General features: G+C 42.9%; 3 protein-coding genes across 5 annotated transcripts; 2 read left to right on the plus strand and 1 right to left on the minus strand.

The window, feature by feature from the left end:
• Positions 1–1,036: 1,036 nt before the first annotated feature.
• On the plus strand, positions 1,037–3,023 carry LOC131259265 (FAST kinase domain-containing protein 2, mitochondrial-like). The gene is made up of 2 exons (XM_058260719.1): positions 1,037–2,646; positions 2,727–3,023. The coding sequence occupies exons 1-2, from the start codon at positions 1,043–1,045 to the stop codon at positions 2,932–2,934; spliced, it is 1,812 nt and encodes a 603-aa protein (XP_058116702.1). The 5' UTR covers positions 1,037–1,042; the 3' UTR covers positions 2,935–3,023.
• On the minus strand, positions 3,024–6,832 carry LOC131259264 (polyubiquitin-C). The gene is made up of 2 exons (XM_058260718.1): positions 6,701–6,832; positions 3,024–5,480 (listed from the first exon to the last, which is right to left on the minus strand). The coding sequence occupies exon 2, from the start codon at positions 5,477–5,479 to the stop codon at positions 3,422–3,424; it is 2,058 nt and encodes a 685-aa protein (XP_058116701.1). The 5' UTR covers position 5,480; positions 6,701–6,832; the 3' UTR covers positions 3,024–3,421.
• Positions 6,833–7,196: 364 nt separating this feature from the next.
• Positions 7,197–9,024, plus strand: LOC131272378 (CCA tRNA nucleotidyltransferase 1, mitochondrial). Of its 3 annotated transcripts, none has more exons than XM_058274095.1 (5): positions 7,197–7,257; positions 7,330–7,538; positions 7,605–7,888; positions 7,948–8,491; positions 8,564–9,024. In XM_058274095.1, the coding sequence occupies exons 1-5, from the start codon at positions 7,201–7,203 to the stop codon at positions 8,868–8,870; spliced, it is 1,401 nt and encodes a 466-aa protein (XP_058130078.1). In that variant the 5' UTR covers positions 7,197–7,200; the 3' UTR covers positions 8,871–9,024. The 3 variants fall into 3 exon arrangements, with proteins under 3 accessions (XP_058130078.1, XP_058130080.1, XP_058130079.1); XM_058274097.1 differs by having other exon boundaries at positions 7,199–7,257; positions 7,341–7,538; XM_058274096.1 differs by having other exon boundaries at positions 7,210–7,257; positions 7,309–7,538.
• The last annotated feature ends 11,554 nt before the right edge of the window (positions 9,025–20,578 follow it).

Genomic DNA, 20,578 nt, shown 5'->3' on the forward strand with positions numbered 1-20,578 from the left:
CAACTTTCAGTGGGTACCATCCGAAATCGATCTTTCTTGGGATCTTCGCTGCCTTGAAAGTAAGGATGGCCATCTTTGTGTTTATGAGACCACCATCTTTATCCTTTCTTTTAACGATTGTGACCTCTGTCACTTTCTGGTCCTTTAGTCCCTCTAGGATTTCTTGCTCTGTCAGTGTTAGTATGTCGTATGATCTTATCATGCCCTTCACTACATTAAGCGTTGGGTGATCCGACACTTTTACACTCATAACGCCACTGCCATGTTGTATTCTGGTGAGTTTTTTTAATTTTAGGGCCTGTTTTACCGACTTAACCTTGATCAGTAGTTTTCCGTCCCTTAGGCGTCTAGCTTCTAGAGGTTTGTCCCCTAGTGCACTTTCAAACGCTTTTTGCACAAGAAAAGGGTTTAATTTGTCGCAACTTTCCCCTGCTCCGGTTGCTTCCATTAAAAGAAATTGCTCATCTTCATAGCTTGTGCTGGCACTGTACAGGTCCACGTGTTGTTTCGAGGCTTTCTTCCTTTTGGCACTCCCTGCTTCGGCTAGTAGTCCGAAAGGGTTATTTGCCAAGAGCCCTCCTCCAGGGTCCTGGACCCCCATCTTGCCCTCCGTCTCCCTCAAAAAATTTTCTTTTACTATCCCTCTTTGATTTTTTTTTTTTTTTTTTCCTTCTTTTTCTCACTCTCCTTTAGTCCTTTTTCTCACTCTCCACTCCTGCACTCTTTAGTAATTATTTAAACGATCTCTGTTTTTGGAATCTCAACCGCTTCGCTTTTCAAAAATAGAACCGTTCTCTATCGCGTCTGACTTGCTACAGACCACCGGTATTTCAGGACTGGCAACACTTGTTGTTTACATACCGTCCGACATTTCAATTGACAGATTTCATATGATTTTGTTATGTTTCGGTCAACAAAACAATGGTGCTTCGTAAATAACGTGGTACGCAAGATTTGGTAAAGGGGTACGTTTTCATTCGTTTTATCATTTGCGTGAATTAAACTTAAACCTTCTTTGGTAGGTTTCATCGATCTTTCCATCATGCTGCGAAACACCATCTACCGGGTTCTTGCTCTACACAGAAACGTAAACAGCACCTACGGTTTAGCTAAATATTGCACGGCCGGCAGGGACATAGTTTCATCTGATCCGGCCTCGTCGCACTTTGGCCTGCTCAAGTCAGCCACAGACGCGAAAGAAGTGTTAGATCTTTTACCTGCAATCAGCCGAACAAAGGAAGACCGCCATGTGTACACCCTGCCTGCGTTAAAAACATTATTCGAGCTTCACAAAAATGGCAAAAGTACACTGCGCTCCGATCAGATAGTGCGCCACCCCCAATTTGCTGAGCTGTGCCAGCATGTTCGACACGAATCACGGACTTTTCAAATGAATGACATAACGGAATGTTTAAAAATTCTCACCTTCTTCGGGGTGCACACCAACAGTGAAATCATCACCGTGCTATTGCAGTTGATTCGTCACCAGATCAATGATGTAACTTTGGATCATATTGTTTTTCTCAGCTTTATCCTAAAAAAACTCGATCGAACGCCGCTTGTCGAGGCGCTACAAATAGCCCTTCCTATGTTACTGCAGGTGCAAATAGGCTACAAGCTAGATCATGAAAACGTACAGCAACTGGTGGATTTGCTGGAATTTGTCTCTCTCCATAGGGTTAACGATCGCACGGCTATGAACATTGTCAGCTCTTTAACACTTCACGGGACCAATCTTTCCCCCGAGCAGGCCATAAATGCCTTGAAAGCGTTAGCTAGCTTTCGCACGTTCCAGCCTCAATACAGCAAATTGCTACAGAATGTGTTCGAGGTGCTGGAGCATCAGATAGATCAGCTACCGTTTAAAATGCTAGACTATGTACTCAAAAAAGTGCTCGATAAAAACCTCGAGCACTTCCCTATGTTTTACCATGAACCATTTCTGAAACGATGCGCCCAGTATGTCATTGATAAGGATATTGGTCTACTGAATGCACTGTACGTGCTAAAAAAGCTGAACAAAATATCATTTCTTTACATCCCCTTGCTGGATTACATAGCCGCTCACGCAAATAATATTTCACTGGTGCCAACGTCCGGTATAATCACGATCGTGGCCGGATTCTCCAACGCCAACTATAAACCGACTAACTGGGAAATGGTCAAACAAGAAATTGCACGCAATACAACAATTACCCACCCAGCCATACCATGGATACGTTATAATTTGGAACTTCTCTCGCTGGACATATTCAATGAGCAACTTATCACACACTGGTTGGATCCAAAGTCGTTGGAATTAAGTATGGCCCGGAACGTACTGGTAGATTATCTTCAGCTGTCCGAGCTCGGTCAAACGCTTAAGCTGCTTTATGCTGACAAGTACAACGGACCCTACCCTGCTAAACACTTTGTAGACAAATCGGTAACACTTACACTACAAAATAATGAAAACCCGTTGCTTAAACCACTGGAGTTTGCGTTTGGCGGAGAAGAGTATATTAGTACAAAAGTAGTTTCCGATCACGGGCATGTCATCGACCACATTATCGCTTTCGATTCTACTGGAACGCCAGTAGCAAAACCTACAGCCCCAGCCGAAGGCCCAGTCCTGCTAGAAAGCTTGCGAAGACCGGGACATGTACTGTAAGTGATTCAACAGCTTAATCTTTTATTCTGCTAAACCTGTTTCATTTCAATGCAATGCTACATTTTATTCCTTCCAGTATTGCCATTATCTATCTACCTAGAAGCTGTTATGCTATCAACGTCAATCGGTTACGTGGAAGGTTTAATCTTTACTTGAAGACGATCGAGGCGATGGACGTACGCACAGTATCCGTGTCACCATACGTATGGACAAATCTACCCGAAGCAGAACGAATTCCATTCTTGCAGCGTGAAGTACAACAGAGAGCGCATCAAAACCCTTAACAGTCCAGCAGCAGCGAACCTAGTCCACGGAAAGCAAATAAAGTGATTGCAAAATTCGAACAATAAACGTGAAAATTAAAAGCCAGAAATTCTAACTGTTGCGACTTTATTTCAATCACTTATGGGTCCGTCTACATGTTTGTTTCCCAATCTAAATTTAATGAAATTGATTATTCAAACAGTCCAATTGCTTCGGCTATCGTCTCGACATAAACGGAATTTGGCAAGCAATTTTAACGGCTGTACCAATCAATTTGGAGCAACACTGATTAAGCGAACATTGACAAAGCTTGGAAATGTGAAAGCCATATTGATAGTGATAGTGTTAACCACTTTCAAAGCGAAACAGCATCATATTTAGTAAAACCATATCCATCCATCCATTTAACTATATCAGGAACTGACACATGACACATGGATACATACACTAATTCAATGAAAATTACGCTTTAAAAGTGGTTAACAGAATAGATTCGTCTTTTTTGATTCAGTTTCCTCCGCGCAGACGAAGAACCAAGTGAAGGGTTGATTCCTTCTGAATGTTGTAGTCGGACAGAGTGCGTCCGTCTTCCAGCTGCTTTCCAGCGAAGATCAAACGCTGCTGATCTGGAGGAATGCCCTCCTTGTCCTGGATCTTAGCCTTGACGTTCTCGATGGTATCCGAAGGCTCGACCTCCAGAGTGATGGTCTTGCCAGTCAGCGTCTTTACAAAGATCTGCATTCCTCCGCGCAGACGGAGGACCAGATGAAGGGTCGATTCCTTCTGGATGTTGTAGTCGGACAGAGTGCGTCCGTCCTCCAGCTGCTTTCCAGCGAAGATCAAACGCTGCTGATCTGGAGGAATGCCCTCCTTGTCCTGGATCTTAGCCTTGACGTTCTCGATGGTATCCGATGGCTCGACCTCCAGAGTGATGGTCTTGCCAGTCAGCGTCTTTACAAAGATCTGCATTCCTCCACGCAGACGAAGGACCAGATGAAGGGTCGATTCCTTCTGGATGTTGTAGTCCGACAGAGTGCGTCCGTCTTCCAGCTGCTTTCCAGCGAAGATCAAACGCTGCTGATCTGGAGGAATGCCCTCCTTATCCTGGATCTTTGCCTTGACGTTCTCGATGGTATCCGAAGGCTCGACCTCCAGAGTGATGGTCTTGCCAGTCAGCGTCTTTACAAAGATCTGCATTCCTCCACGCAGACGGAGGACCAGATGAAGGGTCGATTCCTTCTGGATGTTGTAGTCGGACAGAGTGCGTCCGTCTTCCAGCTGCTTTCCAGCGAAGATCAAACGCTGCTGATCTGGAGGAATGCCCTCCTTGTCCTGGATCTTTGCCTTGACGTTCTCGATGGTATCCGAAGGCTCGACCTCCAGAGTGATGGTCTTGCCAGTCAGCGTCTTTACAAAGATCTGCATTCCTCCACGCAGACGGAGGACCAGATGAAGGGTTGATTCCTTCTGGATGTTGTAATCGGACAGAGTACGTCCGTCTTCCAGCTGCTTTCCAGCGAAGATCAAACGCTGCTGATCTGGAGGAATGCCCTCCTTGTCCTGGATCTTTGCCTTGACGTTCTCGATGGTATCCGAAGGCTCGACCTCCAGAGTGATGGTTTTGCCAGTCAACGTCTTTACAAAGATCTGCATTCCTCCACGCAGACGGAGGACCAGATGAAGGGTCGATTCCTTCTGGATGTTGTAGTCCGACAGAGTGCGTCCGTCCTCCAGCTGCTTTCCAGCGAAGATCAAACGCTGCTGATCTGGAGGAATGCCCTCCTTATCCTGGATCTTAGCCTTGACGTTCTCGATGGTATCCGAAGGCTCGACCTCCAGAGTGATGGTCTTGCCAGTCAGCGTCTTTACAAAGATCTGCATTCCTCCACGCAGACGGAGGACCAGATGAAGGGTCGACTCCTTCTGGATGTTGTAGTCGGACAGAGTGCGTCCGTCTTCCAGCTGCTTTCCAGCGAAGATCAAACGCTGCTGATCTGGAGGAATGCCCTCCTTGTCCTGGATCTTAGCCTTGACGTTCTCGATGGTATCCGAAGGCTCGACCTCCAGAGTGATGGTCTTGCCAGTCAGCGTCTTTACAAAGATCTGCATTCCTCCACGCAGACGGAGGACCAGATGAAGGGTCGATTCCTTCTGGATGTTGTAGTCGGACAGAGTGCGTCCGTCCTCCAGCTGCTTTCCAGCGAAGATCAAACGCTGCTGATCTGGAGGAATTCCCTCCTTGTCCTGGATCTTAGCCTTGACGTTCTCGATGGTATCCGAAGGCTCGACCTCTAGAGTGATGGTCTTGCCAGTCAGCGTCTTTACAAAGATCTGCATTCCTCCACGCAGACGGAGGACCAGATGAAGGGTCGATTCCTTCTGGATGTTGTAGTCCGACAGAGTGCGTCCGTCCTCCAGCTGCTTTCCAGCGAAGATCAAACGCTGCTGATCTGGAGGAATGCCCTCCTTATCCTGGATCTTAGCCTTGACGTTCTCGATGGTATCCGAAGGCTCGACCTCCAGAGTGATGGTCTTACCAGTCAACGTTTTTACGAAAATCTGCATTCTGTGGAAAAATTACAATAAAAAAATTGGTTTTTAAAACAATGCTCAAAAGATTTGAACGTTTACTTTGTTTACTTCTTACTACTTTTGTGGATAGCATCGCATTGAAAAAATTAAACTAGTCGTAAGGTTATGTATACCTTCTTCTAAATCTTAATTAAAATAATTTATTGAGTCTTTTCTGTACTATTAAAACTTTCCTCTCTAAAAAATGTACGTAGTTGTCTGCGATATCACACGCCTCCAAGAACAATGACCCAGTTAAAAAATCAAGACAATAGTAATAATTGAACCCTGTCCGAAAAAATGCAGCCTCCTGCTGATAACTGCAAAACCGAACAAAAATTATTATTTAGTACGTGTGGCTCATTTCACTTTTTCAGCTCCCAAGGAGAAGTTCAAAGTCAACACAAGTTTTCTAGTTGAAAATAGAAAAGGTTAACATTAAACATGAAACTCTTTATAAACATGACTCATAAAGAAACACACTTGCGCAGTTTAACCCCTCATCAGCTGATCAGTATCGATTTTCAATGAAACTGAACACTTCCATCTAACAACTAAGTAATTTAAAATTTCTATCAAGCTGCTAATTTATTGTAAATTGGTAAAGTCAAATGCTTTTTCAATGAGCTATCTTTTCATTCGATGTAGAAATGAATCATCGTTAAGATTTTCATAACTCAAGGCAACAGTCATTCGAAAACGCCATCTTTTTAGTGCCAGTGGCACAAATTTAATTCGATCAATATTCTTTGTTCACTTGATTCCGCTAGATGTGTTAAATAAAAAACGCAGTCATTTCTGACCTTAATTTCAAGATTGAGCGAAATTGCCGTTCGTTATTCTACTGAAAACTGGGCAACATTAATTCCGAGCCATGAAAAATTTTAGACGCCATCTTTGTTTCATGTCTCAGTATAGGTCTTTCGAGAACAAAGAAAATTTTCGCTGTGAGACGCCATTTTGAATTATTCATTAAAAATGAAGTTTTACTCTTTCCTTCAATAGAAACATCTCGATTTTCGCCAATTTTGATTGAAATTAATTAGAACTTGATATAGCGTCTGAATCATGCACAAGTTAAGCTTCGTTTCGATATTACATATACGGATAGTTGAGCTGAATTGACTTCATGGAGTCTACATTTTGTTCCCCGAAGAAAATGAAACCCTTATCATCTTTTGTTAAAATGAATTGCAAACAAATAACAGTACTTACCTTAGATGCTTCTCTTTAAATGTAGTATGAGTAATTAGAATTCACTCTTGAATCAATTAATTCACTGAATTCGGTAGTTTGCTGCGCACTTAAACTTTCACTTCTGTTCTTCTCGAGGATTGGAAACTGAATGGTCGGAACAAGGCGCTTTGTCTGTCGAGCTCTACTACAAGGTGTGTAGAACACTGCAAAGGTAAAGTAATAATGAAAATTTTGGCATCAACATTCCCAAATATCGAAAAACAACTTTTGACGTTACTAAAATTGTTTAATCAGTTTGGTAAACTTTTCTAATAAATCAACAAGTTTTAGTTTGTACACTTTGCCTTTTGTTTTTGCTGGCTAAAGAGAAAACAATTGTTTCAATGTCTGATTGATAGAAACTTTTGAGACACCCTCCTGTATACAACTTCTTCTGGGTTTGACAATCGTTATTCAAAACAACTTGCGTATATGAAAGCACATCCCTTTCTAGACCATCTTTGTTATGGGCCGGTGAAATGGTGTTGTTGCGGCAGATTCGGTTGTTCGAAAACATTGCTCTCAAAACTATTTGGGTAAGTATCAAGCTAATTCTTCGCTACCAACTAACTAACATTATGAGCTAGTTGGATATTCTTATTTTCTAGTATCGTTGCAGTTCTTCTAACTCCCACAAATACACGGATTTCATTGCGCGCCGCAGAATGGAGGCACATGCTATTGCTCGACCGGATCCAGTGGTGATGACAATAGATAGCCCAGAGTTTCACTCTATTTTCACACCCGAATTAAATGATTTGATTGCTTTGTTCAAGCGACACAATCATGAAATTCGTATTGCAGGAGGAGCCGTAAGGTAGAGTATGGCTGCGTACGGATTGAAAATTGACACAATTTAATTGTGTTGTACGCTTATTTACAGAGATATTCTGATGAAAATAAACCCAAAAGATGTAGATATTGCAACAACAGCGACCCCTGCTGAAATGAAGGAAATATTCACTAAGGAGAATATTCGCATGGTGAATATGAACGGTGAGAAGCATGGCACTATAACACCTAGGATCAATGATAAGGAAAACTTTGAGATAACCACTCTCCGGATTGATGCCGTTACCGATGGACGACACGCGGAGGTCATTCACACCAAAGATTGGTTGTTGGATGCAAATAGAAGAGACCTAACAATCAACTCAATGTTTCTTGGTAAATGATCATTTTTTACTATAATAGCCACTAGCCTAATATGTCTTCGATGCCTCCAGGTTTCGATGGAGTTCTATATGACTACTTCTATGGGTATGAAGACTTACAGAAACGACGGATAGCGTTTGTCGGTGATCCCGATTTGCGTATCAAAGAAGACTACTTGCGCATTCTTCGCTATTTTCGTTTTTACGGACGCATTGCCGAGGAAGCAAATCGACACGACGAGGAAACACTGCGAGTAATAGCAAAAAATTCGTCAGGATTGGCCAAAATCAGTGGCGAACGCATCTGGCAAGAATGGAAAAAAATATTAACTGGTAACTTCGGCGTCGAGCTAACAGAAGAGATGCTGAAGCAACAGCTTGCGTCGTATATTGGACTTCCAGAGTCTCCAAACATCGACGAGTTCCTCCGGGTTTCGGAGAAGGTACGAGCGATTGATAAAAAAGTACAACCGATTACGCTTGTTTCCGCATTGCTAGACACACCGGAGGATGCAGTTAATCTTCATCTTCGGCTTAAATTCACCGTCTATGAGCGTGAACTATGTTACTTTATAACACAAAATCGTGCAGAAACTTCTACTATCGATGAAATATTGTAAGTAACAATAGAAACAAGAACTTTATTCATGTTAAAGTTTTTCATTGAGACATATTGTTTATCTTTCAGGCCCTTCCAACAGCTTTGCCTCCAAACAATAAGCAGTGCAAAAATAAAGAAAGAGTACGTTTTAGAGTTGCTAAAGTACCACGGGAAGCGTGGTTTACACCAACAGCTTCTGGATTGGCCATTGCCACAGTTTCCCATAAAAGGAAATGTGCTTATCGCGAAAGGTGCACCTACGGGACCCAAGCTGGGACATGTGATGGATCGGCTCAAAGTCATATGGTCCAACAATCAATACAGCATGACGCAAGAGCAACTGCTTGAGCATCTGCCAAAGGTGTTGGAAGAGCTAAATTCGAAAAAGAAATAGAAAAGAAATCCGAAAAGATTTCATCGGATGAATTTAAACTATTTGAATGTAATGCTAACAACACCTTGTTTGGCATGCATGGGCTAAAGAAATAACGGATTTAATCGACATCTTAGGAATGGAAATATATTCGGTCCAATGGCCACAATGATTGAAAAATAAGAAAAGAAAACTAAAAATGTGTGCCATAGTGATTAACATTCTTCCGGAAGGTTAAATATTTAAGTTTCAACGTTGCCATTGGAACAAATTTGTGTCGTGGAGCGAGAATACTGTATGTAAACCAACGGCGACCATAACCAGGTAAGTCATAAATTTGGTATGTTAATCTGCAAGTTATTATTTCAACCTTCGTACGAATTTGAACAAACACAAATTTTAATATTAGTTAGACCCAATACTATCAATGAATCATATCTCATACTTGCATAGCAGCAACAGAGATCCGGGAATTAGTTACGCCTGTATGTAATATTTCTAATAACGTTTGTAGTATTAATATTAAAATTTTTTCGTAACATTCACTTTTTTCAACTCAAAATTTCATCCCCCATAATGATAAAATAGAAATTTACGTTTTTAAAAGCACAAACTCGCACTTTTCTAAGTGCGGCAGTGTTCACAGTGTTTAAAAAGTTAACAATTCTAAGTGGTTTAAATTGTTAGATGAGTTTTATTGGAAATTTGTTTCAATTTCAGTTACGTTATACATTTTATAATATTTGTTTATAATTGACAATATATTCATGTGGATTATAAGGTATATGTACAACATCTTTGACTGAATCGTGGATAATCGGTCGATGGAATATGTTGTAAACCGATAATTTGTTGAACTCTCGCTGTTTTCTCTTTTTGTTGAGTAGCAAAAGGTAACTTACTGATTAAAATTACTCTTCCGATGCGTTCCGATGCTAAAATTTTGATTAAAATTTTAAAATGAGCATTCCATTACATAGCAGTTAAAAAGAAGGATTTCTATCTAGACCTCAGATATCGGTTAAGGTTTCCGTCAACGGAATAATTCGTCTAATGAAAGGTGAGAACATAGGTCAAAATGGAACTTTTATAGCTCAAATCGATCGATGTACCCAACGGCACATTCATTGATCACTTTCGATCGTCCATGTTACAGTTCCCAACCCTCTAGAACCTTCTGGTAAATGTTGATTTAGTACTCTAGTGATGAACAAAGGAAAATCCTCTGAAAACCGTTTCGTTCCGCTTCTTTTCGACCATATGGGTGCTCGGTTGAAGAGGTACACGTGGTTCTAGCAGACTCCATTCTCATAATAACATAAAAAATAAAATAAAAGTAAAGCATACGCCTTATGTCGTAGCACTAAAAGGCGTTTAAAAGGTGGGTAAATGGTGCTCTCCAAACAGTTTATCACCTACAATGGCGGTTACTATCGACACGTGGCAAACGTGGTCGTGGCTTTTCACTACGTCTCGAATCAAATTTGTGCCGACTCATCTGACGGAAAAGAAGGGGTCGATCACGCGGAGCGAGGACCATAATTCATCCGGTTAAGTGGAAAGGTGCTCAAACACACGCCGCAACGATCAAATGGACCAGGTGGACATCAACATAACATATCGATGGTTGGTTCTAGCCGTTCATAGCAGGAATTGCTGGCGAAGACCATTGATCCATTATGGAGGATGACGATTCGTTCAAGGTATAAATTTCGAGTAAGAGAATTTATACGAATAGGTTTGCACGCGTACATCAGCGAAAACGGTCATGTCTAGCCAAACACAGTAAAAGGAAAGGGTTCAGGATTTGAAGGCCTGAACCAATAATCCATGTGTCACCGAGTGTGGGTTGGCCATAAGCAGCGACCAGGTGCAACATGATCGAGCGAAATCCCTTTTCCGTCTCTATCAATCGAACAGAATGCTGCGATCATTCGACCCACACGCGTGTTTGTTTCTATTTGCAATGTAGTTTTGGCACCAACCGTCTCCACTTTCGGCACATCTTGCGCATCACGCACATCCTGCCCCGTTGCAATACGATCAGATGCGATCCGGGACACCTTTCTCCGTCGGATCGTATTCCGGTCCAGGTAGATGCGGGCTGAACCGGAATGCATAAGTTTCGTTTGCCCAAACGGCCCACACTCGGCATTGATTCTATCGATCGCTCGGGAACCCCTCGGAGCCACCGGAGGGGAAGGGAAAATGCTAGGCGACAGGCGCACAGTGATGTGGTGCGGTGAAAAGTTTCTTGCGTTCCCGTTGTCCGAGGTTTACGCCGTGACGCCTTTCCCGATTCGACATTTTCCGGTTTTGTTTTCCGTGTCGTTCCCCTTCGCTCCGCTTCTACACCGGTTTATCTCATCGCTCTCCTTTCGTTTCCCTTTTTTTGTTCTATGTATTTTTCGGCTGCCCAGGACGTCCGCCACTCGGCAATGCTTTATGTCTGCTGGTATTTTTCTATGCTGGCACTCCCGTATGCTAGAGCGCACCCGAAGAATCACCAGGGAGCATTAGGACTCGTGCAGCTGTCCGCTGCTCTGAACGATCCTTGCCCTGAGTTCATTGACACCGTACAAGATCGTCCGCACGGATAATGTTACCTGTGGAAAGCGACGCCGAGTTCGGTCCATGAATAGCGGATTGACTTAGGGCCTTTCGCCCTTAATGAGATGTTGTTTGATCGGTATCTATTACCTTTCGATGTGGTTCCTAAAACATGAACGCCTGGAAAGTGGTATATTGTTTTAAAACATTAATTAATACACATTTCGTATGACTTAACTTTTCTTGCATTATAAATTTAATTTAATTTAATTGTTTAATTTGTGTACTCTGTTTGAAAAATTTAATATTTCACCAATGCACCTTTTCTGCAGCTGCTCCGACGGTAAACCACAATTGGCAAGAAGCTCGATCACATGATAGCCGTGCTAATTTCCTGACGCTCGGCTATGTAATACGAGACGCCCACGGCGCAAGATACACTTCCCACACGATACACCGGTACTTCCGATACGTGAACTCGGAAATGAGGGCATATACAAAGCATTGTGGAGTTATGCTCCATCGGTTCGATCAGTTTGAGGAACCGTAGGAGAAAGGAACTGGGAAATGGGACGTGAGGGAATCCTTTGAAGTTAAAGATCGTGCTTTCAACACATTCCAAAGCACTGCACCTTTACAAGTGCTTCGGTAACCTGCCGCGCAGAGTCAGTGATATCTGCTTACGTCTTGGAAGAAATACGCCGTGGTTCTTCGGAACCGCATGGTACAGAAACCTTTGACTGCTGATTTGCTTTCATTCAAAGGGAGTAAAGTCAGCCAGCGTAAATCCATGGCGTCCGTTTATTTCGGTGTGCGATAAGCAACATCAACAAGAACAATAAAAACCCAAACCGACGCTATACCAAGCGGACGTAAACTTAATCACGGAGGGATCGCTTTACATAAGGCGATCAGGCGCCGTCACGGACATGCGCACGGCGGCGATGGAAATCCTTCCGAAAATGATAAAATTCTTTGGTAGTAGTGTCGGAGCAGGGATTTCCCCTCCTTTTCGCTGGCACACACGTACACAACCCAAATCTTTGGCGAACCCGACGAGAAGCGACGCTGTCGAGGGAAAACGTGCACGTAAATGGGCTACTGGCACGCGACCAGAAAATATATAGCACAGAATCGGGGAGGAAAAAAAACTCCTAAATCCTGGAATGCGCAGCTACCCTCCTGTAATATGCTTCAAAATGCTAAACGAGACGCGTGTCCGCACCCAACATGCCCCGCTTTGGCCAGATGCAATGTTCGCCGGGCCTCATATCTGCACTGTACGGATTTGTTCGTCGATGCGGCCAGCCGAGCTCGGGTGAACTTGCATAATGCATTCTAATTAAAGGAAAATATAGTTAATGCTGCCGCTATCGAGGAGGCTTTTGGACACCGGAAACAAGTCCTGGCACGAGCCTACGTCTCGAGCGAACGCACTCGTCAAGGTTCGTTGCTTTGGATTGTTGAAATCTTTCTGACAGTACATTTTTTTAATTTTATTTGGTAATGACTGCACGGCTATGAGAGGGGCGCATTGAAATGTTTAACAAATGTTGAAAACCAACCATCCAGTATTAGTCATGAAACATGTAAGTTGAAAAATTTAAAGTGTAATTTAAAAAAAATTGTTTGAAAAAAGGGGGAAAACAGTATTTGAAACAGTCTTATTGGTATATAATCTCCTTACATACATTGTTTTTAAATCCTGTTCGTAGCACTCATTCAAAAATGTCTTAATGTCTATGAAAGATTTTTTCTTATTTGCATATTAGTAAACATATTAGTAAATACATACTTTACTGCAATGGTGCCCTATCAATGGAATTTATTCCGACGTTTCTTAATAGGGCAGTCCTTTTAAATGGTAGCCTCTACGGGCATTACTTATCCTTTATTGCTATTATATTCCTCTCCTATTCGCCCACATTCACCTTGCCACCCTTTCCAAGTGCCATTGTTGAACCTAGATTGGCGCACTGGCCGCTGGCCACTTTCATTCTTGAAAGCATAGTCTTTTCCCTTGTAATTTGCCTTCCTTACATCTCACATTTCTACACTCAAAAATACCGTCCTTTGAATCGTTCCAATCCCTCTTGCAGTAACTGCTTCCGGTGTTTATGGATCATAGTTTGCCATTTCTTCGTCTTTTTAATGTGAGTGTGTGTAAGTAAGGGCCAGACAGAATTAAAAAAAAGACCGTAAGAAAAAGCGCAGAAGAAGAAGAACGAACAACAATAAGATTATAAACCCACAGGTAGCAAGCAACCCTCGCAAAGAAAAGGGAAATCTCAAAGGAGACGGAAGAGAGAGAGAAGACCAAACGAAGTCTCAAGTCTCACTTGTGCGCAGAGGGGAAGTAAAGTTCCTTGCACCTTACGGTACTCCTTAAAACTCCACTGAGACAGGAAACTGGGAGAAGTTCGTCCTTGTCTGTCTGGAACTCGCGTGTTTTCTTCATGTGTTTGTGTGCGCCTCGGTACCGCGCGGCAGGAAATCTCGAAGACGGGCTTGGGTTGGCGAGAACAAGTGAACTTTTGTTGTTGATTTTATGATAACCTTGACATAGACGCCCGCGGACGCCGGGTGTGGAACGGCGAAGGAATCCTTGCACGGTCCGAGGCTGGTATATTGTGGAGCTGGAAAACCCGGTAGCAGGAGTTTGTTTTTACTTCCGCACATCGCTGGGGTGGTGCGGTTGCGAAGGTCATGAGGATGTGAATGTATTTATCTAGATTACGTATATATTATATTTGTTTGATTATTTGTTTCATTTTGGCATTGTGTTGTTAAGTAAGTTTGATAATAAACTGTTTTGTATTGGGTAAATGGGTGCATATTGCCCTCCCCTTATTTTAAATTAAAATTATCCATTCATTTTAAATTAAAATTATCAATCTATTTGTGGAATATATTATAGTTCTCTAGTACTCCAAACATAAGAGCTATTCTAATTTTAATCCTTCATTGTACCTAATTCGTAATTGACCTATGCTTGGATATAGAATCACATAGGAAAATAAAGAGACTTAAGGTATTCTAGACATGAATTATTTACAAAAAAATTCTTTACTCTAGCCGTTAATTCCGTTACCTAAAGCTGCAAATTATTGTCCGTTCGAACTAACCCCTCCATCCGCGACGCATCCGTCCGCCAACAGTTCTATCACTCGATCGAAATCATTCAGCCTAACTTCCACTGCCAGTTTTCATCCTAGGGGTGCCGGAGGTCGTCGATCAAAGAGGGAAGCGGGGATCCGGGCAACGGGACCACTACGGGCCAGATTTGCGCCCATCTGCCCGGTTTCGTCGGTTGGCGTCGGCCAAACATAATCAACACCGTTCCACTGGGTCTCGTTCTATAAGCCATCGCGCTGGAAGCAGCCAAACAGGGACAGAACCAGTCGGGCTGCGGGACCAGGTGCTTTCCCGAGGAGTCGGCACAACATTCAACATGTCCTCCGGATCGTGCGAGTGTTTGTGTGTGGCGTAACGACGGCCGGTTTGCGCTTCTGCAATGGTTTTATGCTCGTTGACGACTCGCTAGGGGTGGTCGAACCATATCCAAACCGTGCACTATCGTTCTCTCGGTGGATTCTCGATTCGAATCGAACTTGGGGTGGACGGTTAAAGTAGGGACGGTTTTTCTCTTTGCGCTCTTGGACCGGGTGGAACTTTTGCTAATACAGAGGGCCCATTAAAAAGCTTCTAGCGCCGTTGACGCCCCGAAGTTGACGCTCTTGCCTTTCCGAGGGACGAAGGATTCAACGGCACAGTGAGATTCGTCTGTTTATGCGCACGTCATGGGATGTTGATGTAATACGGCAAACCTTCCATCCCTTTTGTTAGAGTATCCATAAAAATTAAAGATGTCAGATTTATTCTAGGAATTTATCATTACATTTTTTAATTTTTTTCAATCATAATCATATTTTCAAAAACTTCGCGAATGCAAAAAGTAATTTTTTATTTTTTTTTTTTTTTGACTAATTGATGTTATATATCATGTTTTCGATAAGAAACTTGATCTAGTTTAATTTTACTTAACTATTCATATACTAAAAAAAATTAAAATGTGCTAACTGTAAATAGTATGATGACTTTAAGAATAAGTAAATGTAACCGACCAAGTGAGTCGTTTGACATACGATATATTTTTTAAAATTATCAATAGCATATGTTGTATGATAATGGCCTGCGCTGTTGTTTCCATGCATTGTTGATATTTTTTGCCTTTCAATTTCCTTCATTGGGGGGTTGGGACATGTTGAAGGGGAAATCCCTTCATCCAAACTGTGCCTCCGAACGATGTACAAATGTATGCCAGGAGAAGCCCAGTATGCACTGACAAAACCGTCCTCAAACCCGCGCCTGCAGACCATTTTGGGCCGGCTGCACCGTACTAAACTTCAAACGGGCAACCACCGTGGGTGAAGAAATCGAGATATCCGCAGGTTTGGTCCGTCTGCAAGGGTGGGACTCAAGAACTCGTTCAGGCGAAAAAATATACTCGCCCTCCGTACGAAGCCTTTTGAAGAAAGCGAAGGTCCTCGGCGCCCCGGGTGAGGGCGCGTTCGAAAGCGAAATGGATGCGTTTATGTGGACCATCGACCATCGGCCGATGATGGTGCACAATGTAAGGTTATGTGCGGTGCAAGTATGTTTTAGTACCGACCACCACTTGAGTGTATTTTCGGGCCGCAAAGGGGGTAGCAAATGAAAAGGACATCAACTTTTCTTCTCCAGCCTTTGCTTGCTCGGCTTGGTGCGGGGTGAAAAGAGTTTGGCTATTCCCTGCTGGAAAGAATTCATGGGCGGCATTACGGAAAAGATTGTTTTGATTGTCGTTGTTGAGGAAGTTGGTGGCTAAGGAAATTCAATTGCGAACCATTTTCATTACCTAACGCTGTAATTATGTTAAAACTGTGCTGTGTTGCTACCCTTCGCTAGGGAGCATACGTTTGAGGGTTGTATCGTCCCAGCAGTGGATAGGAAATGTGAATTCGCAAATTATCCATGAAGATGCGGAAGATGACAAGGGCGCTGATGTGATGCTAGATTAATTGAAATTTAATCGCAGTTGTTGAATTCCTGCTTCACTTGCAGAAATTGATAATAACGCGCTTACTAGCAAACAAACGAAAGATGCTATATCTAAAGAAACCGAATCCTTTTCAAGTTACTTTCAATTTGACCTAGCGAAAAAGTTGGGTAGAACATGGAAAAGAAATGTTTATGAAACTATCCCGTCTTTTACGGAATAGACTTGATTGAGGAATAGCGTTACATATTTATACTATAAATTTGAATTGATTCACTGTGTTACTGCAACACAAGTATTACTTTAATACTAATACCTTAATACTTAAAAAAAAAAATCCGTCTAGTTATAAATAAAAATTATCAAATAAATAAATACATGAAACCGTTCATTTTAAACATTATCGTTGTGTATGATAAAAAAAAGGGATCTATAAAATAGTAAGGGGTCCGTACGAGAGGACTGACTACTCTCGTTACGCCAAGAAGAAGAAGAAGAAAATAGTACAAAAAAGCTCGTACCATTACATTACATTAAGGTAAATTTAATTCTTGAAAAACTTTATTGCAACAAAACATTTTTGATAGACTTCCAACATGGACCAGATTTAGTTTATGTGACAACTTTTCGGACAACAAATACAAATTGTCAAATATGAGTTTTTGTTAATGTTGTAAAGACTTTTCATTGCAGTGTGGAATGTGGTTCCTATTAATAGTTTACTATAAAACGATATAATAGATTGTTAAACGATTGGCTATTACGTCCGCTATTAAGAACTCTTCTTCGCAACCCCCGCTTGCGGCACACCTTCGTCCTGTAGATAATGTGAATAAGAAACAATAAAACTGTTCTTAAAATTCCCCAAGGAACGTGCGATTTTGGGACAGGACTCAATTGATCAGCACCATCAGAAACAATTCCACCTTCGTAGCACCATAATTGGGTATTCGTCAGTTCGATGAATCAGCTTCCCATCGATTCAGTTCCTCCGCTTTCGCTGCGGAATCTCGTCGCAACGAGGGCGAGTCCTTTCCATGCAAGTGCTCCTGCACTGTGCCGTCCCGCAGCACAACGCGTCGAATCCTTACCAAACACGAGGGGTGACTCATGGGTTGTGAAAAATTCCACCCCACCCTAGTGGATTGGAAAAGCCTTCGCTGTGCGAGAGAAATACGTACGTAGAGTTCCGTTGCGCGCATGGGAACGTATTAATAGTTTTCCATCCCTGTGCTCGAGCGCAAACTCAATTTAATTAGCCATCCACCGGGCTTGATGGGTCGCGTTGCCGTGTCGCCGGGTGAAGGATATTTTCCATTTCCTCTGCCTAAGAGCGCAAACTGTCGATCCACGGATGTTTCTCGATCAATGGCAACGGTGAGCGGATTTACGCTCCGGTGGTTTTCCCCGAGCCCAACGTATGCGCTGATAGCGGAGGGTGTCAGTGATTGGGTTCATCTCCCAGGGAAACCAAACAGGACCAATAGTCACGAATAGTGGAGCACACGTTGGGAAACGCCGTGTCCAACTACGGTTAGGTGTACTTCCTGTTCCGGACCGCAACGTACCAAAGTTGTCGTTAGTGTGTTGGTGGAAAATCCTTTCTATAATAGCCAGGATGGAATTATGTTAAGTAATTATCAAGACGACACGAAGAAGCTGGAATGATAGCACAAAAGAACTATACATTTTGGCTCTTTGCTTGGAAGGATCATATTTCCCAATCTCATTTCGTTAAAAGGACACAGCCCGCCAGGCGTTCGCAAAAAGATGTGCCATATTGTACTTCCGAAAGGATTGATCGTGCACGAGCGCACCAACCCTACAGCAACAATGCACGTGTATCCTTTTTCCGGACCAAGGATATTCTTCCGAGCATCCAGGTGATGGCGGCAGCAAAAAGTGAATCGTCGCGAAATCGGATCCCCGAAATATCAAACGTTCCCGGGTTAGCTTAGGCCGGCAGCATCCAATTGGCACCGGCATAAGTCCGCTTTCGGCCCAGTTTTCCCGCTCTCCGCTTGTCGCTTCCGACCGCTACCGGATCCGGGGGAAACGCTCTCGACGTCCTCTCCTTGAGCAAACTGTTGGTTCACCGAAATTGCGGCAGCTGGCAACGTCAACGGCAGCTTGCCGTCGGTTCGACCGCTATAGCGTTGTAATTTACGATCGAAACGGTCTTTCTCTCTCTCTCTCTCTCTCTACTCCGTTTTCCTCCCCGCTGTATACCTTTCTATCAATGATCCTTCTTATTGTTCCGCGCTATCCAGACAGCGCAGGCATATTGCACGGTGCAACACCGGCCAGCCCAACCCACGGCCAGCCAGGCAGCACCCGTATTCGGATTCGCATAACGATGGATGGATGATAGGATTTTAAACGCCCTGCAACATTTTTTTTATCATGTGAGTATGAGTGTGTGTGTGTGTGTAGAAATGTGCACATTTGGATCGGGCCGGCTGCAAAAGTAGGTGAAAATAGCAGTGCAACAGATTTTCTTATTTTCTCGTTTTCGGTTGCCAAATATCGAAACCATCGGAAGAGAATTCATAAACCTACGCTCCCTTCAGGGTCTTGGTGCATGGCGAACGGTTCGCCCACGGAAGGTGCACCCGGGGAGGTGCCGGTTCGGGACACCGTCAGGACATTGTCTGATTTTTATTTCTTCTACTCCCTTCCTCCTTTTCCTCCGGTTCATCCAACCGGTGTGTTTATTGTGCACAGCAGCACGCCGAACGTGTGCCGTGTGCCAGGGAAGATAAATTATCTATTTTATTTTTATTGATTTTCAATCTTTTCCCCTTGATCCTTGGCCCGGGCACGCTTCGACGGATATAGGTGCGCGGTTCTGGGTTTCGTATTGCTCGCTCAGATTGACATTTGGTGTGCATCGCCGGTTGATCTGCCGAACCTAAGTTAACGATGCTGTGGGACGTATTCGGCCACTGATGGAACGTCGGTTGGGTTTTTCGTTGTAAGTGTGTAAAAGCAAAAATGTGGAAATCGTCATGTGGAAGGCGAATGGTACGACAAAGCTTCTTGAGGTAGGCCTCGAGAGTGGTCCCAAGTTATGATCCCAAATACCAATACACAAGAGTGTTAATGCTCCAGATGACGACATAAGTTTAAGAATTGTAGGCAGAGAGACAAACATCAATCGGTAAGCATATTGCGCCAAAATAACTTGAACATCTGAGGATAATGGTAGATGCTGAGGTAAATAAAAACAAAAAGTAAGCAAAATAGAGCAAAAATGAAGATACACAATTGAGCCTAATAATAGATATGTTCAAGCATCTACCAGGCTTGAAATGAAATCTTGGCTTAATTTTGTTCGATTTATTAATCAAAAATCAATCCACACTGAAATATCTGACACAAAATTGATTCAAACAAGAAGTTTCATTTTGATCCAAAGTTGATTAAAGAAAAACTATGTTCACATTTTTCCATCCACATAATTGTTAAATTCCTCCAGGAGTGCCCTTTAAAACGCAGACATCATTAAACGATAGCATCGTTCATGTTAGCCTGTTTGTCGTGAGTATAATTTTCTTGCAGACTGCCCTGACCCTGACGGACTAATTATTTCGCCAAATTCATCAGCGAAATGGTCTGAGCGGCTAGCTTCCAATAGGACGGCCAAGTGGTTAGCTATTATCGCCACTTATGCCCGTCATAGTTGGTCTGCTTCCGTTCCTTGTTGGTGATGGCGAAGCAGGAGGAGGGAAAAAAAACCTAACCAAAAGGCAAACACCCTCCAAAACACGCTATTCACACGTATGACGGTCATGCTGGCACCTGTGTAAGAATTTCCAACCATACACTCGGCAAATAGTGACACTGTCGCCACACGCAATCGCCAGAGGACTCCCGAGCGCTCCTGGGCCGACATTGCTGACCACTTTCCCGGTTGACTTTGAACGAAAACTGTAGACGCAAGAGGATTTCCAGTTCCCCTGGGAACTGCCTATTTTTTCGAAGAGGAATAAAAGGAATTATGCCTCAAAAATGTAATGTAAGGTCTTCATCGTCTGACATCGTATTTAAAGATTGATGATTCATTGAAATAATCCTGGCAGCTACTGAAGCGATATCGATCCCTCTAGAACAATTTCTCTAACAACTTTATGTACGTTCC

This window comes from Anopheles coustani, chromosome 3, assembly GCF_943734705.1.
Source record: "Anopheles coustani chromosome 3, idAnoCousDA_361_x.2, whole genome shotgun sequence".
Taxonomy (NCBI): Eukaryota; Metazoa; Arthropoda; class Insecta; order Diptera; family Culicidae; genus Anopheles; species Anopheles coustani.

What these genes read in the sequence shown, in the direction of transcription:
- LOC131272378 (XM_058274095.1), top strand. Translation starts at nt 7,201, where the DNA reads ATGGTGTTGTTGCGGCAGATTCGGTTGTTCGAAAACATTGCTCTCAAA. An exon ending in TTGCTCTCAAAACTATTTGG is followed by an intron (nt 7,258 to 7,329) that starts GTAAGTATCAAG and finishes CTTATTTTCTAG; the next exon opens with TATCGTTGCAGTTCTTCTAA. An exon ending in TCTACTATCGATGAAATATT is followed by an intron (nt 8,492 to 8,563) that starts GTAAGTAACAAT and finishes TTTATCTTTCAG; the next exon opens with GCCCTTCCAACAGCTTTGCC.
- LOC131259265 (XM_058260719.1), top strand. Translation starts at nt 1,043, where the DNA reads ATGCTGCGAAACACCATCTACCGGGTTCTTGCTCTACACAGAAACGTA. An exon ending in CGAAGACCGGGACATGTACT is followed by an intron (nt 2,647 to 2,726) that starts GTAAGTGATTCA and finishes TATTCCTTCCAG; the next exon opens with TATTGCCATTATCTATCTAC.
- LOC131259264 (XM_058260718.1), bottom strand. Translation starts at nt 5,479, where the DNA reads ATGCAGATTTTCGTAAAAACGTTGACTGGTAAGACCATCACTCTGGAG.